The sequence below is a fragment of the Syzygium oleosum genome, unplaced genomic scaffold, assembly GCF_021117445.2.
Source record: "Syzygium oleosum isolate NSW1041296 unplaced genomic scaffold, Sole_v2.1 Sole_v2.08, whole genome shotgun sequence".
Lineage (NCBI taxonomy): Eukaryota > Viridiplantae > Streptophyta > Magnoliopsida > Myrtales > Myrtaceae > Syzygium > Syzygium oleosum.
This window is the reverse complement of record NW_026607492.1, coordinates 5,687,425-5,709,227: the sequence shown is the minus strand read 5'-3', so window position 1 is coordinate 5,709,227 and position 21,803 is coordinate 5,687,425. Positions and strand designations below refer to the sequence as shown.

General features: G+C 43.5%; 3 protein-coding genes across 4 annotated transcripts; all 3 read left to right on the top strand.

Moving 5' to 3' along the window:
• The first annotated feature begins 369 nt into the window (after positions 1-369).
• LOC115687088 (uncharacterized) lies at positions 370-2,715 on the top strand. The gene has a single exon (XM_030612574.2). It carries the CDS (start codon positions 562-564, stop codon positions 2,572-2,574), a length of 2,013 nt encoding a protein of 670 aa, XP_030468434.1. The 5' UTR covers positions 370-561; the 3' UTR covers positions 2,575-2,715.
• Positions 2,716-9,715: 7,000 nt separating this feature from the next.
• Positions 9,716-12,554, top strand: LOC115687019 (ferredoxin--NADP reductase, leaf-type isozyme, chloroplastic). The gene is made up of 9 exons (XM_030612486.2): positions 9,716-10,053; positions 10,152-10,389; positions 10,590-10,723; positions 10,873-10,951; positions 11,039-11,130; positions 11,216-11,293; positions 11,765-11,827; positions 11,931-12,165; positions 12,277-12,554. The coding sequence occupies exons 1-9, from the start codon at positions 9,943-9,945 to the stop codon at positions 12,342-12,344; spliced, it is 1,098 nt and encodes a 365-aa protein (XP_030468346.1). The 5' UTR covers positions 9,716-9,942; the 3' UTR covers positions 12,345-12,554.
• Positions 12,555-18,852: 6,298 nt separating this feature from the next.
• Positions 18,853-20,780, top strand: LOC115688287 (thaumatin-like protein 1b). Of its 2 annotated transcripts, none has more exons than XM_030614084.2 (3): positions 18,853-19,065; positions 19,178-19,871; positions 20,053-20,780. In XM_030614084.2, the coding sequence occupies exons 1-3, from the start codon at positions 18,996-18,998 to the stop codon at positions 20,234-20,236; spliced, it is 948 nt and encodes a 315-aa protein (XP_030469944.1). In that variant the 5' UTR covers positions 18,853-18,995; the 3' UTR covers positions 20,237-20,780. The 2 variants fall into 2 exon arrangements, with proteins under 2 accessions (XP_030469944.1, XP_030469952.1); XM_030614092.2 differs by having other exon boundaries at positions 18,855-19,065; positions 20,056-20,780.
• The last annotated feature ends 1,023 nt before the right edge of the window (positions 20,781-21,803 follow it).

Below are 21,803 nucleotides of genomic sequence, written 5' to 3'. Positions count from 1 at the left end.
GGGAGGAGGGAGGGACGGAGAGACTATAAGGAAAGAAAGCAATAGGGTCGAGAGAGAAGCGCGTTTTTTGACCTTGTAATTTCCGTCCGGTCCCGGTCCCAGTCCACCCACGAACGGCGCCTCTTCTTCTTCTTCTTCCTCCTCCTCCTCCTCCTCCTTCATCTTCTTCCGCCATTACCGTTCTCTGCGATCTGTGAAAAACGAGGGAGAGAAAGATTAAAGAAAACAACCCCCCCCCCCCCCCCCCCACCCCCAGTTCATCTCTGCGCACGCTTCCCCACATGCATCGCTCTCTCATTTAACTCTGTCACATCCAGCTCATCCCCCCCTTGCTTCCCCTGTCTCTCTCTCCTCCCGTCGTTCAAGCCCTGACTGCCTCTGCCTCTGCCTCTCTCTCTCTCTCTCTCTCTCTCTCTCTCTAGCTTTCTCTCTCTACTGCAATCTCGGTTCTTGATTCCGTTTCGCGGTTCGGTTCGGTCGAGAGCGAGGACCCTTTTGCCGGGGCAGCCGGATTTTCGGCACCCGATACAGAGGGGTGAGTAGTCCGCCAGCCGATCGGGGATGGCGGACTTGGTGAAGCAGATCCTGGCGAAGCCGATCCAGCTGGCGGACCAGGTGGCGAAGGCGGCGGACGAGGCCAGCTCCTGCAAGCAGGACTGCGCGGAGCTCAAGTCCAAGACGGAGCGCCTCGCCGCCCTCCTCCGCCAGGCCGCGCGGTCCGGGTCCGACCTGTACGAGCGTCCCACCCGGCGCATCGTGGAGGACACCGAGCAGGCCCTCGGCAAGGCCCTCGCCCTCGTCCTCAAGTGCCGCGGCAACGGCCTCGTGAAGCGCGTGTTCACCCTCATCCCCGCCGCCGCCTTCCGCAAGGCCTCCTCCCTCCTCGAGAACTCCATCGGCGACGTGTCCTGGCTCCTCCGCGTCTCCGCCCCCGCCGACGACCGCGCCGATGACGCCTACCTCGGTCTGCCCCCCATCGCCGCCAACGAGCCCATCCTCTGCCTCATCTGGGAGCAGATCGCCATCCTCCACAACGGCGGCTCCCCCGACGACCGCTCCGACGCCGCCGCCTCCCTCGTCTCCCTCGCCCGGGACAACGACCGCTACGGCAAGCTCATCATCGAAGAGGGCGGCGTCGGCCCCCTCCTGCGGCTCCTCAAGGAGGGCAAGCCCGAGGGCCAGGAGAACGCCGCCCGCGCCATCGGCCTCCTCGGCCGCGACCCCGAGAGCGTCGAGCAGATGATCCTCGCCGGCGTCTGTCAGGTGTTCGCCAAAATCCTCAAGGAGGGGCCCATGAAGGTCCAGGCTGTCACCGCCTGGGCCGTCTCCGAGCTCGCCGCCCACTACCCCAAGTGCCAGGACCTCTTCGCCCAGCACAACATCATTCGCCTCCTCGTCAGCCACCTCGCCTTCGAGACCGTCCAGGAGCACAGCAAGTACGCCATCGCCACACTCAAGGCCAATTCCCTCCATGCCGTCGTCCTCGCCAGCAGCAACACCAACCCAGCGGCGGCGGTGGCGGCTGTGGGCCCGAACAGGGCGGCCGCATCGGCCATGGGCTTGGATGAGGACAACGAGGGCGCTAGCCTGATCGCCCATCCGCTTGGCAACAACCGAGCGAACAAGTTGCTCAATGTGGTCGCTCACACGATGGCCATGGATGCCGCCTCAAAGCAGGCAGAGAAGCCGGCCGAGGCCAATCACATCGCCAATGGCAAGCAGAGTTACCAGGCGCTCCCGCCACTGCAGCACCGGCACCACCAGCACAGCCACTCGGTGTCCGGGGCCAACTTGAAGGGCAGGGAATCCGAGGACCCGGCCACCAAGACCCAGATGAAGGCCATGTCCGCACGGGCCCTCTGGCAGCTCGCCAGGGGGAACTCCCCGATCTGCCGCAGCATCACCGAGTCGAGGGCGCTCCTCTGCTTCGCGGTGCTCCTCGAGAAAGGTCCCGAGGACGTCCAGTTCAACTCCGCTATGGCCCTGATGGAGATCGCTGCCATGGCCGAGCGGGACACGGACTTGCGGCGATCGGCGTTCAAGCCTAATTCGCCCGCCTGCAAGGCCGTGGTTGACCAGCTCCTCAAGGTCATCGAGAAAGCCGACTCAGAGCTCCTTATCCCCTGCATCAAGGCTATCGGGAACCTGGCCCGGACCTTCCGGGCCACGGAGACCCGGATGATCGCCCCACTGGTGCGCCTGCTCGATGAGCGGGAGGCCGAGGTGTCCCAAGAGGCCTGCATCGCCCTCGCCAAGTTCGCGGGCACGGAGAACTACCTCCACCTCGACCACTCCAAGGCCATCATAGGCTCGGGCGGGGCGAAGCACTTGATCCAGCTGGTCTACTTCGGCGAGCAGGCGGTGCAGCTCGATGCACTCGTCCTCCTCTGCTACACCGCGAAGCACGTCCCGGACAGCGAGGAGCTGGCGCAGGCCGAGGTGCTCACCGTGCTCGAGTGGGCGTCCAAGCAGTCCCACATGAATCAGGATGAGAAAATTGAGGCATTGTTGCAGGATGCCAAGAGCAGGTTGGAGCTTTACCAGTCTAGAGGGTCAAGGTTAGTATACCATTGAATTGACCCAATAAATGTGTAGATGTTTGATCATTGTCCAATAGAACCCAGAAAATAAAAATAAAAAAGTTTTGTGAACCTTATTTTCTTTTTCCTTATATCTGTTCTTTTCGGTTGTACATAAAGAGTGATTTTTCTGTAATTGATTAGAAGAATCTCTTAAGCCATTCGCAGCATTTGCCTGCAACTGGTAATTAGGCAGGAGTCCTCTCTTGTGCTCTTATTCTTTAGTTGACATTCTTCTCTGTTGCCAACGTTGTCGAGTCACTTGCGGAGAAACATAGATTTTGGTCGGTTCTCTTTAATGGGTGCATGCTCATAATCAAGCCCAGGAACTATTTTCTCTTCGGACCATGCTCTTTTCTTCACGGTCTCTGTTGCTATTACCTGAAAAAAGCTGAAGAAAGTCCAGTCTGTCTCCTTTGAGTTTGACCGCATTCAAAAGGGTCACCACAAAAAAAAAAAAAAAAAAAACAAGAGAGAAAAGGGAAAACGGCGAGCTTGTATGGTTCGATTTCACAGCATGGTCTTTAGCAATTTCTAAAGCAAGTACACTTGGGGAAAGCAATGATCATCAGACGTTTTGGTGGAACAATCTTTGCTAAGCGATGATTTCAGTGGGGATACAGGCCGGGTCGAGCTCCCGTGGCCGTATCATAGTTAGAGAGATCTCGGAGATGCGGGATTGGAGCTTGACCCGAGATCGACTACCGTGTTTCAACCACGTATCCCGCGCGATTCGATTCGAGATAGTTAAAATATAGCTATGTGGAAATCAAACTCCCAGACAAGTAAAAAACAAAAACACGCCGACCACTTTTGTGGCATTCCAGCTAATCTCCTGATTGATGGGTTGCTCAGCCATCTTTCCATTAGACAGCTGGTCATACAATAATGCGGACCATGTGCTGTCGGAGAAAGCACACATGTTCAGATCAGAACAATGCCGATAAAGAAGTCCCATTCACTGCGGATCCTTTTGACTCTGTTTCGTCTCGGAAAATGAGGCGAGGAGTCTCTTTGATTAATCCTTTGATCCGAACTTTCCGAAAGGTCGACCGAGAGAGATGATGGGATTTGAATCTTCGGTCTTGTCGTCGGACGGGAGTTCAACGATTTCGAAAGGATCTTTCAAGCGGTCCATCCGACCACGATTCCCATTTGTTGTTTCGCGCTCCTAGGCTTGGAATTTTGGACTTCAACGATGTGTACTGTTATCGGTCGACTACGCAAAAGATCACGCATCTCGTCAAAAAACGTGCTAAAAAACTATGGTACGAAGGAAGTCGGCATTTGGGTTTGTCCCATTTCGGAGATAATCGAACTCGAAAAGCTCAAACTCTTGCAAGAAGTAGTTCAAACTCTGATGATGCTCGCGGACCGCCGACCGGGGATGTCTTGCACGAAATAATAAAAAAATCAACTCTTCAGAAGCACCGCGTTACCTACTACTTGGCTTATGTTTCTTGATCAATCATATTGATCGTTAAGAAATCGGAGTACCCAATTGAGCAAACTTACTTTTAGTTCTGGTTTCACGTTCTCTAAATTCCGCACGTTATATGATCACGTTCAAATAAATTAAAGTAGATAAGCCATCAGTCAGTCGCTTGTCTAAATACATGCTAAAAAACTATGGTACGAAGAAAATCAGAATTTAGGTTTGTCCCATTTCGGAAAAAATCGAACTCAAAATGCTCGAACTCTTGCATGAAGTAGTTTAAACTCCGACGATGCTCGTGGGTCATTGACGCGGGGATGTCTTGCACGAAATGATTGAAAATTAACTCTTCAGAAGCATCGCGCTACCTACTACTTGGCTTATGTTTCTTGATCAATCATATTGATTTTTACAAAATTCGAGTACCCAATCGAGCAAACTTACTTTTTAGTTTTGGTTTCGAGTTCTCTAAATTCCGCACGCTAATATAATCACGTCAAAATCAATTGAAGTAGATAAAACCTTTCGATGCGACTTCACCAATTTATGCCGTCTTTTACTAGGTCAAAATAGGCGTTCGACGGACTATGCACCATTGACTTCGTCTAGGTCCTATTGGCTCGTTGTAATGTTTGATGCAAGCAAGTGAATTGACGGCGAGAATGCAATTCGACATGCGATTCCATCGTCATATTCGCACGTGGGAGAGGACCCATTCCACGATATAGGAGCTTTTAAAGAACGACCTACTTACAAAGTCAAAATTTAAAAAAAAATAAATACCAACCGATATAAAATAAAATAAAAAAAAACATATGTACAAAGACAAGTAGTTCGGCCGATGATTCCATTTCACACCGCGAAATAATATTTATTGCGAATTGTTGACATCAAAAGGACACTTGCAATAGCACATGCACAATCAAAGTTGTCTCCCCAGTTATGCTCTTCTTTTCTCTCCTTTTTTTATATCCAAGGGCCTAGAAATGTGATTATTTTCGCATGCGGGCTTGCGATTGGAGTTATTTGCAGTCATGCCCTCGAACCGGGAAGGAAGAAGTTTCATCTTTGGAAGCCGATCGAGTAGGCTGGACTTGAGGTGATGGGGTTGGGTGGGCTATGGAAGGGCTCATCAAGTGGACGACGGGCGAACCCATAAGCCCATTCTTTTCCCCGTAAAAGAAAGCGAAGGGAGCAAGTGCGGGGAACGGCACGGCCGTTTCTTCCTACTCGAATGACACGATTTCGTGCATAACAGAAGTGAAAAATGTTCTTGAGACATATCCAAAAATCTTAATAAGACGTTAAGCTAATCGCAATGGACCAGAGTTGTGAAGTCTGTTAAAAAGTATAAACACGTCTCATTAGCTAAATTAGAAAGCTCAAAGATCAAACTGTACATCTCCCGTGGTCTATGAACTTTGGCCTAGTGTGCAATGTGGTCCATGAACTTTGTCAAAATATACAATGTGATCCTTGAAATTTTAATTTGTGATCGAGGACAATATTGAACATTTTTGTATAGTTCGGGGACTGCATTAAACATGTACCAAAAGTTCATGGACCACATTGAATAAATTAAAAGTTTAGGGACTGCATTGCACATTGAGCCAAGATTCATGGACCAATTGTGTCATTTTCCCGCAAACATATGTGCAACTATCTCAAAACTATACGAAAAATCAACTCTCGAAATGTGTCCCATCAATACTGCTCTCGTCCTACTCATAAATTGAATGGTACGGTATGAGCAAAACCACTACTCAGTGAGTTGTACAAATCTATTCTAAGTAGAAGATCATCCAAATGCACACTCATAAATAGTACCGGAAACATATTCATCTAAATACAATATATAATATATGTACAAGATCAAAGATGAGTTACATCACTTCAAGATAACTTTATACATATTGAAGATACTGATTCAAGCAACAATATCAAAACAAACATGAATGATTCATCCATCGATCAATCTAGTACTCAATGCCATATCATGGCTACGCTTAGTACACCGGGATAAGGCCTACCGAGTTTTTTCTCTAAGTGTAAGTCTACACTTATATTAGCCGTTGGCCCGATCAAAACATGGCATCTCGAGAATGGCAGGCATACTCAAAACTCCTTAATGAATTTAGATCTCAGCAGCCAGGGCACAAATACAACAATACCTCCGTCCACAGCAACAACCTTTTCAGAAACCATATTCACGTCTAAAACATATATATAATCTTCCTTAGAGATCCTTCCTCCAATAAAAAAGTAACCCATAAAACGTTTCACAAACAGCTAAAGCAATACAGAATTCTTTTAAAAAACAAGAACATAACTCATTTCACAAGAAGCCGCAAAATGTCATTTTAAGTAACTAAAATGGTAGTAGGTGCCTTGTCCAACTTCAACAAATAATATACTTGAAAACATCACTTTCGCTTTTCAATAAACATCACGTGGCTTCTTTCATGACTTGAAACATATCCTAAATCATATGATTTTCGAGACACGACTTTCCAAATCATAAAAAAGATAAGCACCGAGCTACACCAAAACAGATTAATGACAGTTATCTCGAACGATGAATTTTGGATCAGATTAGTTAAGTAAGAAATGAATATCAAAATCAGGTAGATAAATACCTTAACTAAGACCCAACTAAACTAAGTTATTCTATAGCATAACAATGCTCATGAGCCTGCGAAAACTCACTAGAATAGAGGAATGCTTGTTGTCCACCGAATAGTGACAACTTGTATGCCAATTTTTTTTTTTTTACTCTGATGCTTGCCAAATTTAAAACGGTTTATTTAAACTGTATCGATGTCGTTTCAAGTGGGTCCACAGCTATTGGAAAGCTATTTCAATACACTTAAAAGACGAAATTGCTTCTAACCCAAAAGATGGTCAAAGATAGGTGAAAGCCAGCGCTAGAAACTAGAAACAGAGGGTCGATTATGGTCCAATAGTGCGCAACAAACTTCCTAATTCGCCATCAATCAAACCGTAACCAAAACGTCCATAACATACCTCGATTCCATGACATCCCAATGTTTCCTATTCAATTGATTTTGAGACTCTTCCCTCTCTTCTTTTTCTTTTCCTCTTCTTTATATTTAGCAACAGCTGCAAAAACATTGATAAATGGGATAAGGCTGCAGTTTCCTCGGCTTAAGTGAAATATTGAGCATTTTTTTTTTTAAAAAAGGGGCCCATTTATTACATATAGAACACCGGTGACATATAACACGAGAAAGAGAATGGATCTTTTTTTTTTTTTTTGTCATAAAAAGATAATGAATTGAATATAACAAATTTTCTTTATTTGAGTAATAACAAGATCCAGATATAAAAAGGCTAAGAGCGCGCACGACAACTATTTTATTTCTGTCAAGAACTAGTTTTCTGTTCCCAGGAACAGGTTTGGAATAGAAATTCGTTTGGTAACGCAATTCCATTTTTCTATTTCTAAAATAAATTTTTATTCCAGAACTAGTTTTAGACCAAAAATCAGAACAAAAAAAAATAGGTTTTTTGTTTTTGGACGAGAAATGAAAATCATTTCTAATCTAAAATAACCTGTCTTCTCTCTTCAAAACACATTTCTTCCTAAATTTGGCCCCGGTCTGACTTGATCAGACAGGTTCGAACCAGTTCGGTCCAGTTCATTCCCGGTGGGAAAATAAAAAAAATTCTAAAAAAAATTAAAAAAAGCATAAAAAATTAAAAAAATCAGAAAATTCATAAAAAAAATAGAAAATCTGGAAAATTCCTAAAAATATCAAAAAAATTTCAGAAAATCCATAAAAATTGAAAAATTCCAGAAAAATTCATGAATTTTCCAGAAAATAAAAAAAGTCAGATTTCCGGAAAATAGGAAATTTGGTGAATTTTTTCAAAAAAAATCAAAAAATCAAAAATTGCAAAACTTCACAGAATGGCTTAGAATACCTGTGGCTACCCACTTTGAGTGAAATTTAAATTTTTTGAGGTGCCCAAATGATATTTTTGAAGACTCCTTAGTTTAGGGATTTAAAAGGGGTTTTAACCCCTAAAAAACCCTAAAAGAGGTTCAACCCCCAAAAGGGGTCTTTACCCCTAAAAAATCCTAAAACCCTAAAAAATAACACAATCCTTTGAATGAATAAGTCTTTAAGGCTTTACTAGGGTTTGAGTGTTTTGTTTGATTTTCATTTTAGAGACCATTTCTAAAAAAATGGATTTCTGTTTCAAGAAATAGAAATTTGTGTTGTTATCAAATGGGTTTATGTTCCAGGAAATAAAAATTTTATGCTGTTATCAAATAGGTTTCTATTCCAGAAATAAAAATTTTTGGTTATTATCAAGCGGGTTTCTTTTCTCAGAAACTCATCTTGGGAATAGAAATCAGGAATTATTTTTGGAACAGAATGGTTATCCTTCGTGCTCTACATTTACCCATTCTCCAACATAATCTTGCCAAAATAAGTGGATATACTCAACGAAGCGTTTGCTCATGATATTTCATGTAATGTACTCTAAGGTGAGTTTTCTTTCTTCATGATACGTGATATTGAAAACTTTGGATCGGCTTATGCCTGTCTTGTCCATAGCATAGTTTTCTCGACCACTTTCTCCTTTTCTTTTTCTTCTTCTCCTTATGTACACAATACCATGGGCTTCACGCCGATTTCATTAGAGAGAGAGAAAAAAAAAAGAGAGTCTGTTAACTAGGAACTAATTGTGGTGATTCCACAAATAATTGCAAACTTGCAAAGAAAAACTTCACTTAAGTCGTCTTTAACCTGGAGGAGAAGTGGACCGTAGGACTGGACTAAGGTTAAAGCTTCCTATTTTACAGCAAACATACAAAGAGACAAATGAATAAATAAACAAACAAATAAAAGACTAAAGCCTTTGCTATGCACATGAAAAGTGAATAGAAGTTGGTAAACACTTGTTTGAGGTTTCGTTCTATAAAGCAACTAAAAAAAAATTAAACAGAGAAGGGATGAGCTCAGGGACAAATCCGGAGACTAGCAACCTCAGTCGAGGTCGTGAGGCGACATTGAGGTCGCATGATTTCAGGCAAGGCTCAATTGAAGTCGCACGACCTTGGGCTGCCCAAGCAAGGCAACACCGAGACTGCATGATCTCGGGCGATGGCCACTAGTGTCAAAATTCGATGCAATGCCGGTTAGAACTGAGCTTGCGCCACTATCGTGCGACGTCAACTAGATTTGCACTGTATAGAGGGTGAGGGTAAAATTGAAATTCAGATAGCTTAGTGCAGGCAAAGTTGGAAGGAAAAAAATGTCATTAAGGCCTTAATAGTATTTAAAAAATGTTGTAATGCAAATGCTGGGTGGGAGTTTCATTGGGCTAAACAACTTTGAAAATTCTCTTTGGCCTAAGGGTCTTACTAAATGCTAAATCAAATATCTCAATTTTGACACAATAACTCTTAGAAGCTAAAAACCCTTTGAGAATACTGAACCAAACGCACTATTTAACCTCCCAACCCGGCAAAATTACCCCAAACTTCTTGCCCTCTTTTTTATTTTTCTTTTCTAGGGGTAATCCTAAAAAGCGTTGCGGGACGTTCACTCTCTTCATGAATCAAAAAATCAAAGCATGAGTGGGGATGGAGGAAAAAGTAGCAGTGGCCACCAAAGATGTCAAGTACAGTAGAGGGGGAGAGCCATACACTCAATTCAACACCACCATAGACTTATCCACACCTCCGCCACAGCATTGGCCTCAAATTCTCGTTCACCCAATCCATAATCCACTCTGCCCCTAAAAACTTTTCCTTTTGGGATCCTATTCTCTCACATTCTTCACCTCTCACTCCCTGACCAGCATCCCCATAAATTAATCTCTCATATCTGGGTAGATTTTTCTCCCCACCTCTGTATCTTCTTCTTGCTGTTGTTCTTGATCAGCTCTGCAACAATGGCTGCTGCAGTAACTGCTTCAGTCTCTCTCCCTTCCTCCTCCAAGTCCACTTCTCTCCCTGCCAGCAGAACCTCCATCATCTCCACTGAAAGGATCAACTTCAAGAAGGTGATCTCTACGTGAATTCTCTCATCTTGACAAGATCGACTACGTTTTTTCTTTTAACAAAGAATTGAAATCTCCACCTTTTTTTTGCTTCTTTGTAGGTCCCTGTGCATTACAGAGATGTGTGTGGTGGTGGAAGGATGGTCTCTGCCATTAGAGCACAGGTCACTACAGAGGCTCCAGCTAAGGTTGTGAAGGAGTCCAAGAAGATGGAGGAGGGTGTGATCGTGAACAAATTCAAGCCCAAGAACCCTTACACTGGAAGGTGCCTCCTCAACACCAAGATCACTGGTGATGATGCTCCTGGAGAGACCTGGCACATGGTCTTCAGCACTGAGGGTATGTATGTGCATTGACATGAGATAATCAGATCACGCATAAGTGGATTTGTCTCTTTTATTGGGCACATAGACACGCACCATGTTGAGTGATTTAACGAAGACCCATTTGGTGCTTCTGGGTTGAGAGTGCTACTTTGATGGATTTTTTTTGGTGAGTTAGTTTAATTTTCTGAGATTGGTGAAATGGGTGTCACTTAGGTGAGGTGCCATACAGAGAAGGGCAATCAATTGGGGTCATTGCTGATGGTATTGACAAGAATGGGAAGCCGCACAAGCTGAGACTCTACTCAATTGCCAGCAGTGCCCTCGGTGACTTTGGAGACTCCAAGACTGTATGTTTCTACCAGTGAATTATCATCTAGTAGTAGTTTGGATCATTTTTAGCGTGTCATATTCGTAGTTATTGGTCATTAATCTAACTACTCCATCTGGAAACCGATATAAGGTTCGATAACTAAGAAGAAGTGGTTTTTGCTAATAGGTTTCTCTCTGCGTGAAACGGCTTGTTTACACCAACGAAAATGGAGAACTCGTGAAAGGAGTCTGCTCAAATTTCTTGTGTAAGGACTGCACATATTAATGGTCCAAACTCATTCATTTTTCTTGCATTGACTGGATTCAAAGCCCTCGAATTGTTCCTGATTCAGGCGACTTGAAACCCGGGGCAGAAGTGAAGATTACAGGACCAGTTGGAAAAGAAATGCTCTTGCCAAAGGATCCTAATGCCACCGTCATTATGGTTTATTCCTCTCCTTATACTGATCTTGTATGTTCATGTGACATAGTGACTTCATTAACTTGTTTGCCTGATTTCTTTGCCGCAGCTTGCCACCGGTACTGGAATCGCTCCATTTAGGGCTTTCTTGTGGAAAATGTTCTTCGAGAAGCACGACGACTACAAGGTTACATACAAACTAGAATGCTCTGTACATTCCCATCCAATCTGATTTGGACATTATTTTAGCTTTAGTACAATATTTGGCAAAGCTTTAAATGTTAAAAGATTAACATGGGGCCCTTTTGGTTAGCAGAGTAAATCTTTGCTCGTGAATTTTACTGATTTCACCTTTTGGCGCTATACATGAGAGCTAAACAGAATACGTCTGGTAGATAAAATTTTTGCACGTTGTACTCCTCCAATCGGTGCAATGTCTAAAACATGATGCTTCTTTTACATTTCTATATAGATTATCCCGTGAACTGCCTTGTCCTTCAGTATCTTTGTTTAGATTTTGTGGTTGCTGAAATGGCCTATAAGCATCTGGTTTCTATTTGTTTTACAACCATGAAGAGAACCTCAAGAAGATATTCAGCCTGTGTCCAATCCTTTGCCTCGATAATTGTTTGACAAACGGTTTGAACTTGATATTTAGTTCAACGGCTTGGCCTGGCTATTCTTGGGTGTACCCACAAGCAGCTCGCTGCTCTACAAGGAGGTGAGACCTGCTCATTCCAAGCACCATAGCTGTTCTAATTTCTATAGGAACCCGTTTCAGACTCGCTAAATTGCAACTTTTGTAACTGTGTTTTACGGCTCAGGAATTCGAGAAAATGAAGGAGAAGCGACCAGACAACTTCAGGGTCGATTTCGCCGTGAGCCGAGAGCAGACAAATGAGAAGGGCGAGAAAATGTACATCCAGACCCGGATGGCGCAATACGCCGAAGAACTGTGGGAGATGCTCAAGAAGGACAACACATTCGTCTACATGTGCGGTCTCAAGGGAATGGAGAAGGGGATCGACGACATCATGGTCTCATTGGCCGCTAAAGATGGTGAACATACGCAACTCGTTTTAAGAACTCATGGATGTTGACAGTTTGACAAAATCCCTAAACTTTTTCCACTCTTCATCGTTCTAACTGTCTTTTCCTCGTGTTTTCCAGGCATTGACTGGCTGGAGTACAAGAGGCAGTTGAAGAAGTCTGAGCAATGGAACGTGGAAGTCTATTAGATCCTTGTGGTCGAATATCGATCTCTCTCCTTTTTTTCTCACTTCGAAAGTCCTTGTGTAGATAGGCAAAGTTTACTGTAATATTCTATTTTTTTCGCATATTTCTACTTCAATACAAGCAGAATATGTTTGCCTTGGCCTCTACAAAGGATTATACTTTTGAGATCCCATGCATCATAACTTCATTTATAATGATACCAATTTCGACAACCTTGCATGGCTTCTCTCTCTCTCGCAGATGGAAAAACACGCATTGAATGATGGAGTTCTCATCAATGAAATGCAAGCTCACTACTGAGTCTAGGCCCATCATTAGATTCTTCCAACATGCAACGAATCAAGCGCCGTCATCGGAGAATCCGGTCTGCCGACGTGCCAAGAAAGGTATCAACGAAGAATGGATAATGAGCCAGGGCCATCCGAACTTCAGATCGTTGAAGAGCCAGCTGGATTGCTCCTCGGTTCCATGCTCGAGCACAAAGCGATCGACTGGGGCTTTGATGGAGTGGAAACGCGACACCAAACCAAGTGCGAGGAAATATAAATCGACTTGTGATTGAGATTACACGGAACCAAAGTACATTGGGACGAAAATTCATGGCAGGAACTGAAAATTTACACGGTGCAACTTCTTCCTGATCGTGTAACTTGTCCTGCTTGTTGCCATGATGCGCTTGCTTCATGTCCCATGTGTTAGTGGTCTGCCCTAGGAATCAATCAAGGTTGATACTCTAATATTAGTTGTGGATTTGGTTGTGTCGGAAAATCGACCTTCACTATACTTAGGTAGTCATAATGTCTTGCTAAAGACCGTTTATGACTTGTGGGCCAAAAAGGGTTTTGAGCACATTGCTAATGTTTAGTGAACCTACAGGGTCGCACACAAAAGCGAACTAAGTTAATATTTTCTGTGCGACGGGATCTACTTAAAATAAAAAGTAGATTTTAATTTATTCTCCTATTCAACTTATCTACGCGGTCGTGCGCGTTATGAGATAACGATTAAATGTACGATTGAAGATGGACGGTTTGGCGGGCCCAAATCGCCTGACCCACTTCTTTTAATTCCGCTGGATAATGAGGCTGTATAAATAGATAGAGAATCGTTCTCTGTCTAAGGTTTTTCGATAGAGTATCGAAAATCAAAAGGCGTTGAAGAAAAGGAACTTCAAGATCTTTAGCTAGCACTTGGATCGTTAGAGACTTCTGATCGCGTGTGTGGATACCGGTAGAGGCGCAACACTTGGAGCGCTAATCCAGACACAATCAATTGTCAATTTACGTTCGATTTGCAAAAGGTACGTATCGAACTTCTGTCTCGATTTCAATATACACATGGATCCTGTCTAGGGTTCTAGGGTTTCGATTTACAAATATATTCCGCTGCGTTTTAAGAACTGTGGAACCCTATGTCGAACCCTACACCATGATCTCTCCATTTTCACTGGAGTGTGCATGCTTGACGTCAACCTCAACTTCTTTGCACTCGAAATTGAATGGCCTTCGATAACAAATTGAAATCACATGCTTTGGCTCTTCAACATCCTCTTTCTTCTTCAGATTGCATGCAACATTATTTTACTTTTGAGTAACATTTGCTCATAAACCTATGTACATTTAAGTCAAAATTGAGTTTTATCTCACTTTTAGGACCCTTCCATATTTACCCTTAACTACAATTTTTCTCTTACTCACACAATAAGTGGCAAAAAAAAGCAAATTTCCCGCTATTGTAGTGCACATATTCTCTAACCTACTCGCCCTACACCTTCGACCATTACTTATAACCCTCTTCTTCAAACCCTCACGTCAACTTCACTTTTTCTCTCACCCTCTTATTATTTTTGAACAATAGAATTGAATAGATTATCAGAATTATCCAATTGCAAGTGAAACTTATGTTAAGCACACAACAAAATAGACACCAAAAGTTTACATGAAACTCTGAAGGAAAATATGAGGGCAAAAGTGAATATGAAAATTGCCTGTTGGAAATCTTCAATGTGGGTTTAAATTGAAGAGAAACGTAGAACAGTAGTTTTCTAAGTATTTTTCTTTGAGAAATTGAGTAGGTGAACTTTTCTCAAATTACATGTTAGTGAGCGCAAAACGTAAGATATGTTAATATTTTAGGAAAACTTTAGTGGGTTCAAACATGGATATATCTCTGCACACGTCACTCATCCGGTACTGTTTATGCAAAATCGTCTCTTTCACCGAGAGGGATTGATTTGTGAGAAAAATATATGAATGAAGGAACCTAGAGGGGCAAAAGGCAAGCATCGTATACGTATGCATTTGGACTTGGTCGGCAGAATTATTGCACTCCAAAGGTCTAAAAGGGTGCTTATAAAAATTAATGTGCAATTGACTATCTTAGGGAACCAAACTCTTAGCTAGGTTGAAGTCTGATTTCATCGGAACAAAATCACCTGATAAATTAAGAAGTCACACGAGAAATCAATTGATTTAACCCGTGAATGAAGGGCGTGACAGTTTCTACTCGCCGCAAGAATTCCTAATAAACATTTGTGCATATGTAGCTCCTGACATCGCACCAAAGTATTTGTCATTCGTACCTCATGTTTGAATGATGAGGGCCACAAAAGAACAAATCATTCTCTAATTAAATGAGACACTCATTACTTGTACACGTCTCTAAGCAACCAAGCAAAAATATTAGTTTAAATATAAAAATGTGGGTCATCAAGAAGAATGGCTTTTGATTATGTCTGAAAATCAAAGATGGCCAAAACTAAAATGTCTCTTCAGCTGATCAAAGATTGGCTTCCCCACCAGAGCATGCAATTTTCATTTTTGGCTCCTTAATATTTTTTATATTATGTTTTGCCAATCAGTAGTTACCCAAGTTGCTTTCTTGTGTGAGTGGAAAATACCTATGCAAAACAACTCAGCTGGTGAACAAACTAAAAAGTCCGCAAGTTCAATGCATTTGATGATTGAAGAGAATAAGTTAACATCGAAAAGACATCAGGGCCGCCGGAGAGTTACTTCCCTTTTTTTTCTTGATTATTTTACTTAGGAAGAGGGTAAATTTGCGAGCCGTCGTTGACTTTCTGACCGTCCTTGCACACCTACCGTTAGGATGAGACGCATGATCTAACCGGACACCAGCAGGCTCAAGGTTCGGAGACATTTTCTTGCTTACGTGGATTTGGAGTAAACTAATTCCGTAAGAAATGACAAATAAGAGCGTCAAGTGAGACCGGATGGATTCCGATCCAATTTTTTCTATGTTTTGTGAAGAATCTTGAGGAGATAAGCGACCGCGGAACGATCGGAACCGCTTTTCCCACCTAAAATTTGATTAGAAGCGTTCGGTAGTGTTAGATGCTGTTAGAGAAATGCTTTCGGTTGACGGGATGTACGAAAGGGGGGGACAAGGAAAGAATTGGCGGATAGACAGCATCCATCTGAGCCAATAATGATTTGGGATTGTTGAGGTCGGCTTAACATTCCTACCTATTATTGCTTGTCATGTTCTGCGACGCCTGGCTCTGAAGTTGAGAATTTGTCGTGCGGAAGTGCAAAAGTCAACAGTGATGATGCCCTAAAGAATTGGCCTGCTAAGAGGGCCCGAACTTTATTGTCTGGGGCAATAATTATTCGCATTTTCAAACGAGCCATGCGTCCTCTGTCCTCCTCATCTCTTTGTCTCCTCTTAAACGAGAGAATACCCTCTGTTCGCTTTATATTCAGAAGATTCCAAAGTCCGAATGAGATCTTGAATGAAAACTTTTAACGTCGTGCTTAGGACGATGGTCAAGAAAATGTAAGAGCTCTTAGGTTTTGAGATAAATTTGATATATGTCCTTCTAACACCATTAAGAAACGAGAATATCCGTTAGAACAAGACTGGGGCGCCATAAGAGGGCTTTTGTCAATATTATAATATTTAAATATTAAATCACATTTTCACCTAACAACTTAACTTTAAAATAATTGATAGTGGTCCTACAAAATCTCACTATCGAACGAATGAAACCTACCTCTGGCAATTTATCAAGTTGCTTCCTTAACTCGCTAAACTTGGAGGGGCTATCGAATAAGGCGTTCAAGTTGGTGGTCTCGCTCTTGGGACAAGCTCCATCTCATGATCCACCGATTGACGAGGTGGGAATTCCTCAAAAGTTTTTCTTGCATCGCAGATTCATACTCGAGTAACACATTCCTAATATCTTTTGGAATTGTCTTAGCCATATCCTCATTCACAGGGGGAAAATTATCCAAAAAGTCCTAAACCTATTCTACGGCGGTCAATTCAATTCTAAACTTTTCAATTCTATCAATTTAGTCATAAACCTTTTAATCATTTGCCAATTTAGTCATAAACTTTTCAATTGTGCCAATTTAGTCCTAAACATTTTGAGGATTGCCAATTTAGTCCTAAATTTTTCTATGATTTACCAATTTAGTCATTTCGTTCAATTTTGACCGGAAATCGCTGATGATTTAATCAACTTTGACCGTTTTACATGACATGACTAGCGTTGACGTGAATAATATTTTACATTTTTTTATTAATTTTTTGAATTTTTTCTTTTCTTTTTTTCATTCTTTTCTTCTTTCCTACTTCCTCCGGCTAGCGAGGTCAACCCTCGCCTAACAATAGCGAGGTCTAGCCTCGCCTGAGGTTGAGCCTCATCGGGGACGAGCAAGGCTAGCCCTCATCCGGCTGGCAAGGTCGACCTCTCCAATGGTCAGCGAGGCTTGACCCTGGCTAGATTCATCGAGGGTGAGCCTCACTGGCCATCCCCAAGGCCCATCAACTAGCTAGAGGAAGAAGAAAAGAAAAAAAAAGAAAGAAAATAAAAATAAAAAATCGTAAGAAAATTTCCATATTAGCATCGGCCGTTCTATGGTCGTGCCATGTAGGACGATTAGCACCACGTCAGCGATTTCTATTCAAAATTGGTCAGAACAACTAAATTGGTAAATTATCAAAAAGTTTTGGGCTAGATTAACAAATTATCAAAAAGTTTATGACTAAATTGGCATAGTTGAAAGGTTTAGGACTAAATTGACAAATCGTCAAAATGTTCAAGATTAGACTGGCACAATCGAAAATTTTAGGACTAAATTCACCGTCTTACAATAAACTTAAGATTCTTTGGACAATTTTTCCGATTGGGAAAACAAGGTGCATGGATTCTTGGCGCTTCATCCAAGCTCGAGTTGAAGTCCCGACATCATCGCGGGGTTGCTATTCTTGCTGGGGTCACCTGTCATCTCTTGGCCCCCGGCCCTTGGGTGAGCAAAATGCATGGTCGATCCCCCCATGAAAGCAAAGAGTCCACCAATAGTATCGCCAACACACGGCGCTTGTCTCGGGAACTGGACTCCATGAATGATCGAGAAGTCATGCAAAGGCATAGGCGTGAAAGTGGGCATCCCCTATCCACCGTCTTGGCATATACTATTTTGTTGCTTGGCTTCAAGTACACCCATAAAGTTATATATTGCACTTGAATCAACGACAGTCTGTGTGAACGCCATCGTCCAATATGGCATGGCTGACGCTAATGTAAATAATTTTTTACGGATTGTTTTTAATTTAACCGATATTTTTGGAACGGCTAAGGTCGTACCAAACCCGTCCCATTAACTTTCTATTACTTCCCAAACCCTTCCAAATTCGTTACATGTTTCGATATAATATTCCAAAGCAACCGAGTTCCCATCAAGTACAGCAAGTATTGAATCAAAGCTCATGCATTGTGAATCTCCGATTAGAAGACTAAAAGGTCCAAAGTACAAGATGGAAAGAGTTTAAGATCAATCAAAATGTTAGAAGTATACGAGGCAAACCCTCTGTTCTGACGCACTTGCATGGCTTAACTCCATTCCCTTTCTTCTTCCATCTTCCATCTGATCACAGAAGACAACAACAGTAACCCCAGAAGCTGAACGACGAAACAATTGACAAAATCAAGCAACAAAATCTCATGAACTCATCCCACAATGACTTGGCCATTCTTGATTGTTGCTCTGCCCACTTGAAGCTGTCAACATCCCCAGTTATCACGACCAACTTTCTGGTATTCCTCAAGTAAAACCCACCCATCGATGAAAAGGAAACTAGCGATTCAGCGGAAACTTTTGACCTTTTGGAAACATTGCCTAATTCTCTCGATTCTCCATCATTTCATTTGCCATTCGGGGAGCAACCACAGATGTGATGAGATTTTTTTTTCTTGTAAATTAGTTTACTGCATGAGTGAGTAGACGATCTACTCATACCACCAGTTGCTGCTACCCTAGTTTTGCCCTCGGCGGCAATTTTTCTACGTGAAAACAAAAGAGCTGACTGGACTACTGTGGCTGAGCCCTGCGCGTGCGGTTGCCAACAAAAGGTTGCTTGGGCCCAATTGTGGCCCACTTTGAGCCAGCATCGTACGTATCGCTCGACTGACTGCAACTCCACCTCCAACTCCATGCACGCAAACACGAAACTCCCCCCTCTATAAGTTCACCTGCTCTCCGATGAAGCCGCTTCTAAATCTCTCCTAATCCCAACAGATTTCACCTTTCACGGGAGAGAGAGAGAGAGAGAGAGAGAAGGAGACATTATCCTCGTACAAAAGAAATTTTGTGATTGGTCACTCTCTCCTTTGCTCTTAGGTTAAGCCAATGTCAATGTCTGAAATTGGAGGTGTTGCTTCCCTCCTCTTGCTCTTCTTCCATGTCGTCGTGTTTTCAGGTGAGGCGTTATCTAACTTAAGATTGTTCTGTTCAATGTTCACCTTCCTTCACAGTGCTAACCGTGCTCCATTCTAAGGTTTCTTTTGATTGAATTTCTCCGAAATTTGCAGGTGTGGAGTCAGCAACATTCACGATCCTCAACAAATGCACCTACACCGTCTGGCCCGGCATCCTCTCCGGCGCTGGTACCCCGCAGCTCTCCACCACCGGATTCACCCTCCAGCCCGGCCAATCCAACGCCATCTCCGTGCCCGCGTCCTGGTCCGGCCGCCTGTGGGGCCGCACCCTCTGCGCCCAGAACGCCACTGAAGGCCGATTCGTCTGTGTCACGGGGGACTGCGGCTCCCCAACAGTCGAGTGCTCGGGGTCGGGCGCGGTGCCCCCCGCCACGCTGGCCGAGTTCACCCTCAACGGAGCGGGTGGGCTCGACTTCTACGACGTCAGCCTAGTCGACGGCTACAACCTCCCCATGTCAGTGGTGCCGCAGGGTGGGAAGGGCGGGAACTGCACGTCCACGGGCTGCGCCGCCGACCTGAACACCGGGTGCCCCAAGGAGCTCCAGGTGGACTCTGACGGCGGCGGGAGCGTGGCTTGTAAGAGCGCGTGCAACGCGTTTGGGGACCCGAAGTACTGCTGCAGCGGGGCCTACTCGACACCGGCCACATGTAAGCCGAGCGCGTACTCGGAGTTCTTCAAGACGGCGTGCCCGAGAGCCTATAGCTATGCGTACGACGACGGGACGAGCACATTCACTTGTGCATCCGCCGATTACGCCATCACTTTCTGTCCTTCGCCATCGACTAGGTGAATTCTTCTTCACCATCCATTATACTGCCAATTCACATACTTGCCATTTGAATTCATCGTACGATTAAAAATTTCTGTCTTTACGTAACTGTCATGAATTTCAGTGGAACCTTTTTGAAAAAGTGTAATTTCTATGCTGACTATCACTCATGGAACGATTGTTGGTGGTTGGCCCCAGCAGTGTGAAGACGGCAGGCGATCAGTACGCAGAGGCGGCGCCGGCATCCGACTCGTTGGCCCCCGCGGTGTGGAGCGCATTGCAGGCCTCTGCATCCGCCCGCACGGGATCGACGCCCCCACCCTTCGTCGCCCTGGTCGCTGTGGCGGCAGTTTGGCAGTTGTTGCAACTACTGTCTCCCTGATCACTGCTCGCGACGGCGACGTTCGGCCGGACGTTTACTCCCAAACCTTTTCTATTTCCCGGTGGGCCCTTGCGCTCGGAAGGCCCACAACAATTTTGGTAGACAACAATTTCAGAAGACAACATCCGCAACGTCGTCGAAAATGTCATTTTTCTTCTTGATTTTCAATCTTATTTGATTCCGGCAACGTAAATGGCCGGTGATATTTGGTTTTATGTGATTTCTTTTTATTAGGAGTTGGTAAAATATTTGTAATTTTCTTAGTGGGGGGGTGTGGATTTTGTATGGGGTTCTGTTTTTTGGGTGGAAGATGTGATGGGAATGGCTTCATATGCACGTAAATTGTACGTCATTGGTCACGCTTTCTCTTCATAAGAAAGAAGACGCCATGACTCATGCTGTGATCCATTCTAATTCTTGGCCTTTAATTTATTAGTGTTGGTTTAGAAGAGTAGACCTAGCAACAACAATCATTAGGTCAAATTGTAATATATATTGGTTGCTTATTTTCTGATGTTATCAGAATTGAGTAGCGTTCTCATTACTATTATTATATATTTGCATTACTCCAATGTGAGTATTAGGGTTAGGCACATGGACACAACGAAATAGAGAGGTAAAGCCGAGAAAGAGAAATCGAGACCAAGGTTTTATCCTGGTTCACAAGGGCTACATCCGGTAGAGGATTCCATTATAATCAGCACCTTTCACCTCTATGTTACAAGAGGAAGATATAATGTGTGTCTGTGTACATATATATATAGGCGGTACAGTAGTTATTTATCCACCCAAGCTCAAACTACCGATAAAATACGGACCTAAACTATAAAAGCCCTCCAGCGGTTAGGGGGAATTCAAAGTTCCCTCGGTGGTGGCGGCACTAACAGTGGGTAGAATTGCTGTCGCCGGTTGTGTTTAGTGGAAAGAGAAGGGAGGAGAAGAACAAGAGATGAAAAATAGAAAAGAAAAGGGTAAAATAAATAAAAAGAAAAAATAAATAGATCTCAGCATTTCAAGAGCACTAACATAAATGTTGACAATCATGGGGAGCAAGTAAAATTATGATCCCCCAAATTATTGACTCTAATTTCAAATGAGGAAGTCAAATGTAAAAGCTTGAGTCATTAGGTGAAGAGAGCTTAATGTAAGATAGGGCTATTATGAATCTCGTATGGCATTGGACTCTCAATTCATGTGGACTTTTTCTACAAAAATAACTTTTATATGTATCATATAACTTGAGCTATCCTATCATTATAATGTCATTATCGGGGTCCTTTTCTGTTGAAACTCATTTTCAGCTTGGTGGTTCATGCGAAGCTTCACCTCCTCCTTCCTTGTGATCTGAAAAATGGATAAAAGGGGGTGGCGTGTGGATAACTGGACACGATATTGTCTTAACCGCAATTTATACGTTAGAATCTGTCCTCAAATAAATAATTTAACTGAAAGAGGATCAAGACATCCGATTAGTTTTTACTATCACGTTGAATTTGAACGACTCACCCTAAGTCGAAAAGTGGAGACTTGATTTCAAAGAGGAAATTACCAAAAAAAAAAAGTCCTA

Bases quoted from the DNA above. Each gene is read 5' to 3' on its own strand.
- LOC115688287 (XM_030614084.2), top strand. From the start codon at position 18,996: ATGTCAATGTCTGAAATTGGAGGTGTTGCTTCCCTCCTCTTGCTCTTC. The intron at 19,066-19,177 runs GTGAGGCGTTAT...CGAAATTTGCAG, and splicing joins CCATGTCGTCGTGTTTTCAG to GTGTGGAGTCAGCAACATTC. The intron at 19,872-20,052 runs GTGAATTCTTCT...GGTTGGCCCCAG, and splicing joins TGTCCTTCGCCATCGACTAG to CAGTGTGAAGACGGCAGGCG.
- LOC115687019 (XM_030612486.2), top strand. From the start codon at position 9,943: ATGGCTGCTGCAGTAACTGCTTCAGTCTCTCTCCCTTCCTCCTCCAAG. The intron at 10,054-10,151 runs GTGATCTCTACG...GCTTCTTTGTAG, and splicing joins AAAGGATCAACTTCAAGAAG to GTCCCTGTGCATTACAGAGA. The intron at 12,166-12,276 runs GTGAACATACGC...CGTGTTTTCCAG, and splicing joins CTCATTGGCCGCTAAAGATG to GCATTGACTGGCTGGAGTAC.
- LOC115687088 (XM_030612574.2), top strand. From the start codon at position 562: ATGGCGGACTTGGTGAAGCAGATCCTGGCGAAGCCGATCCAGCTGGCG.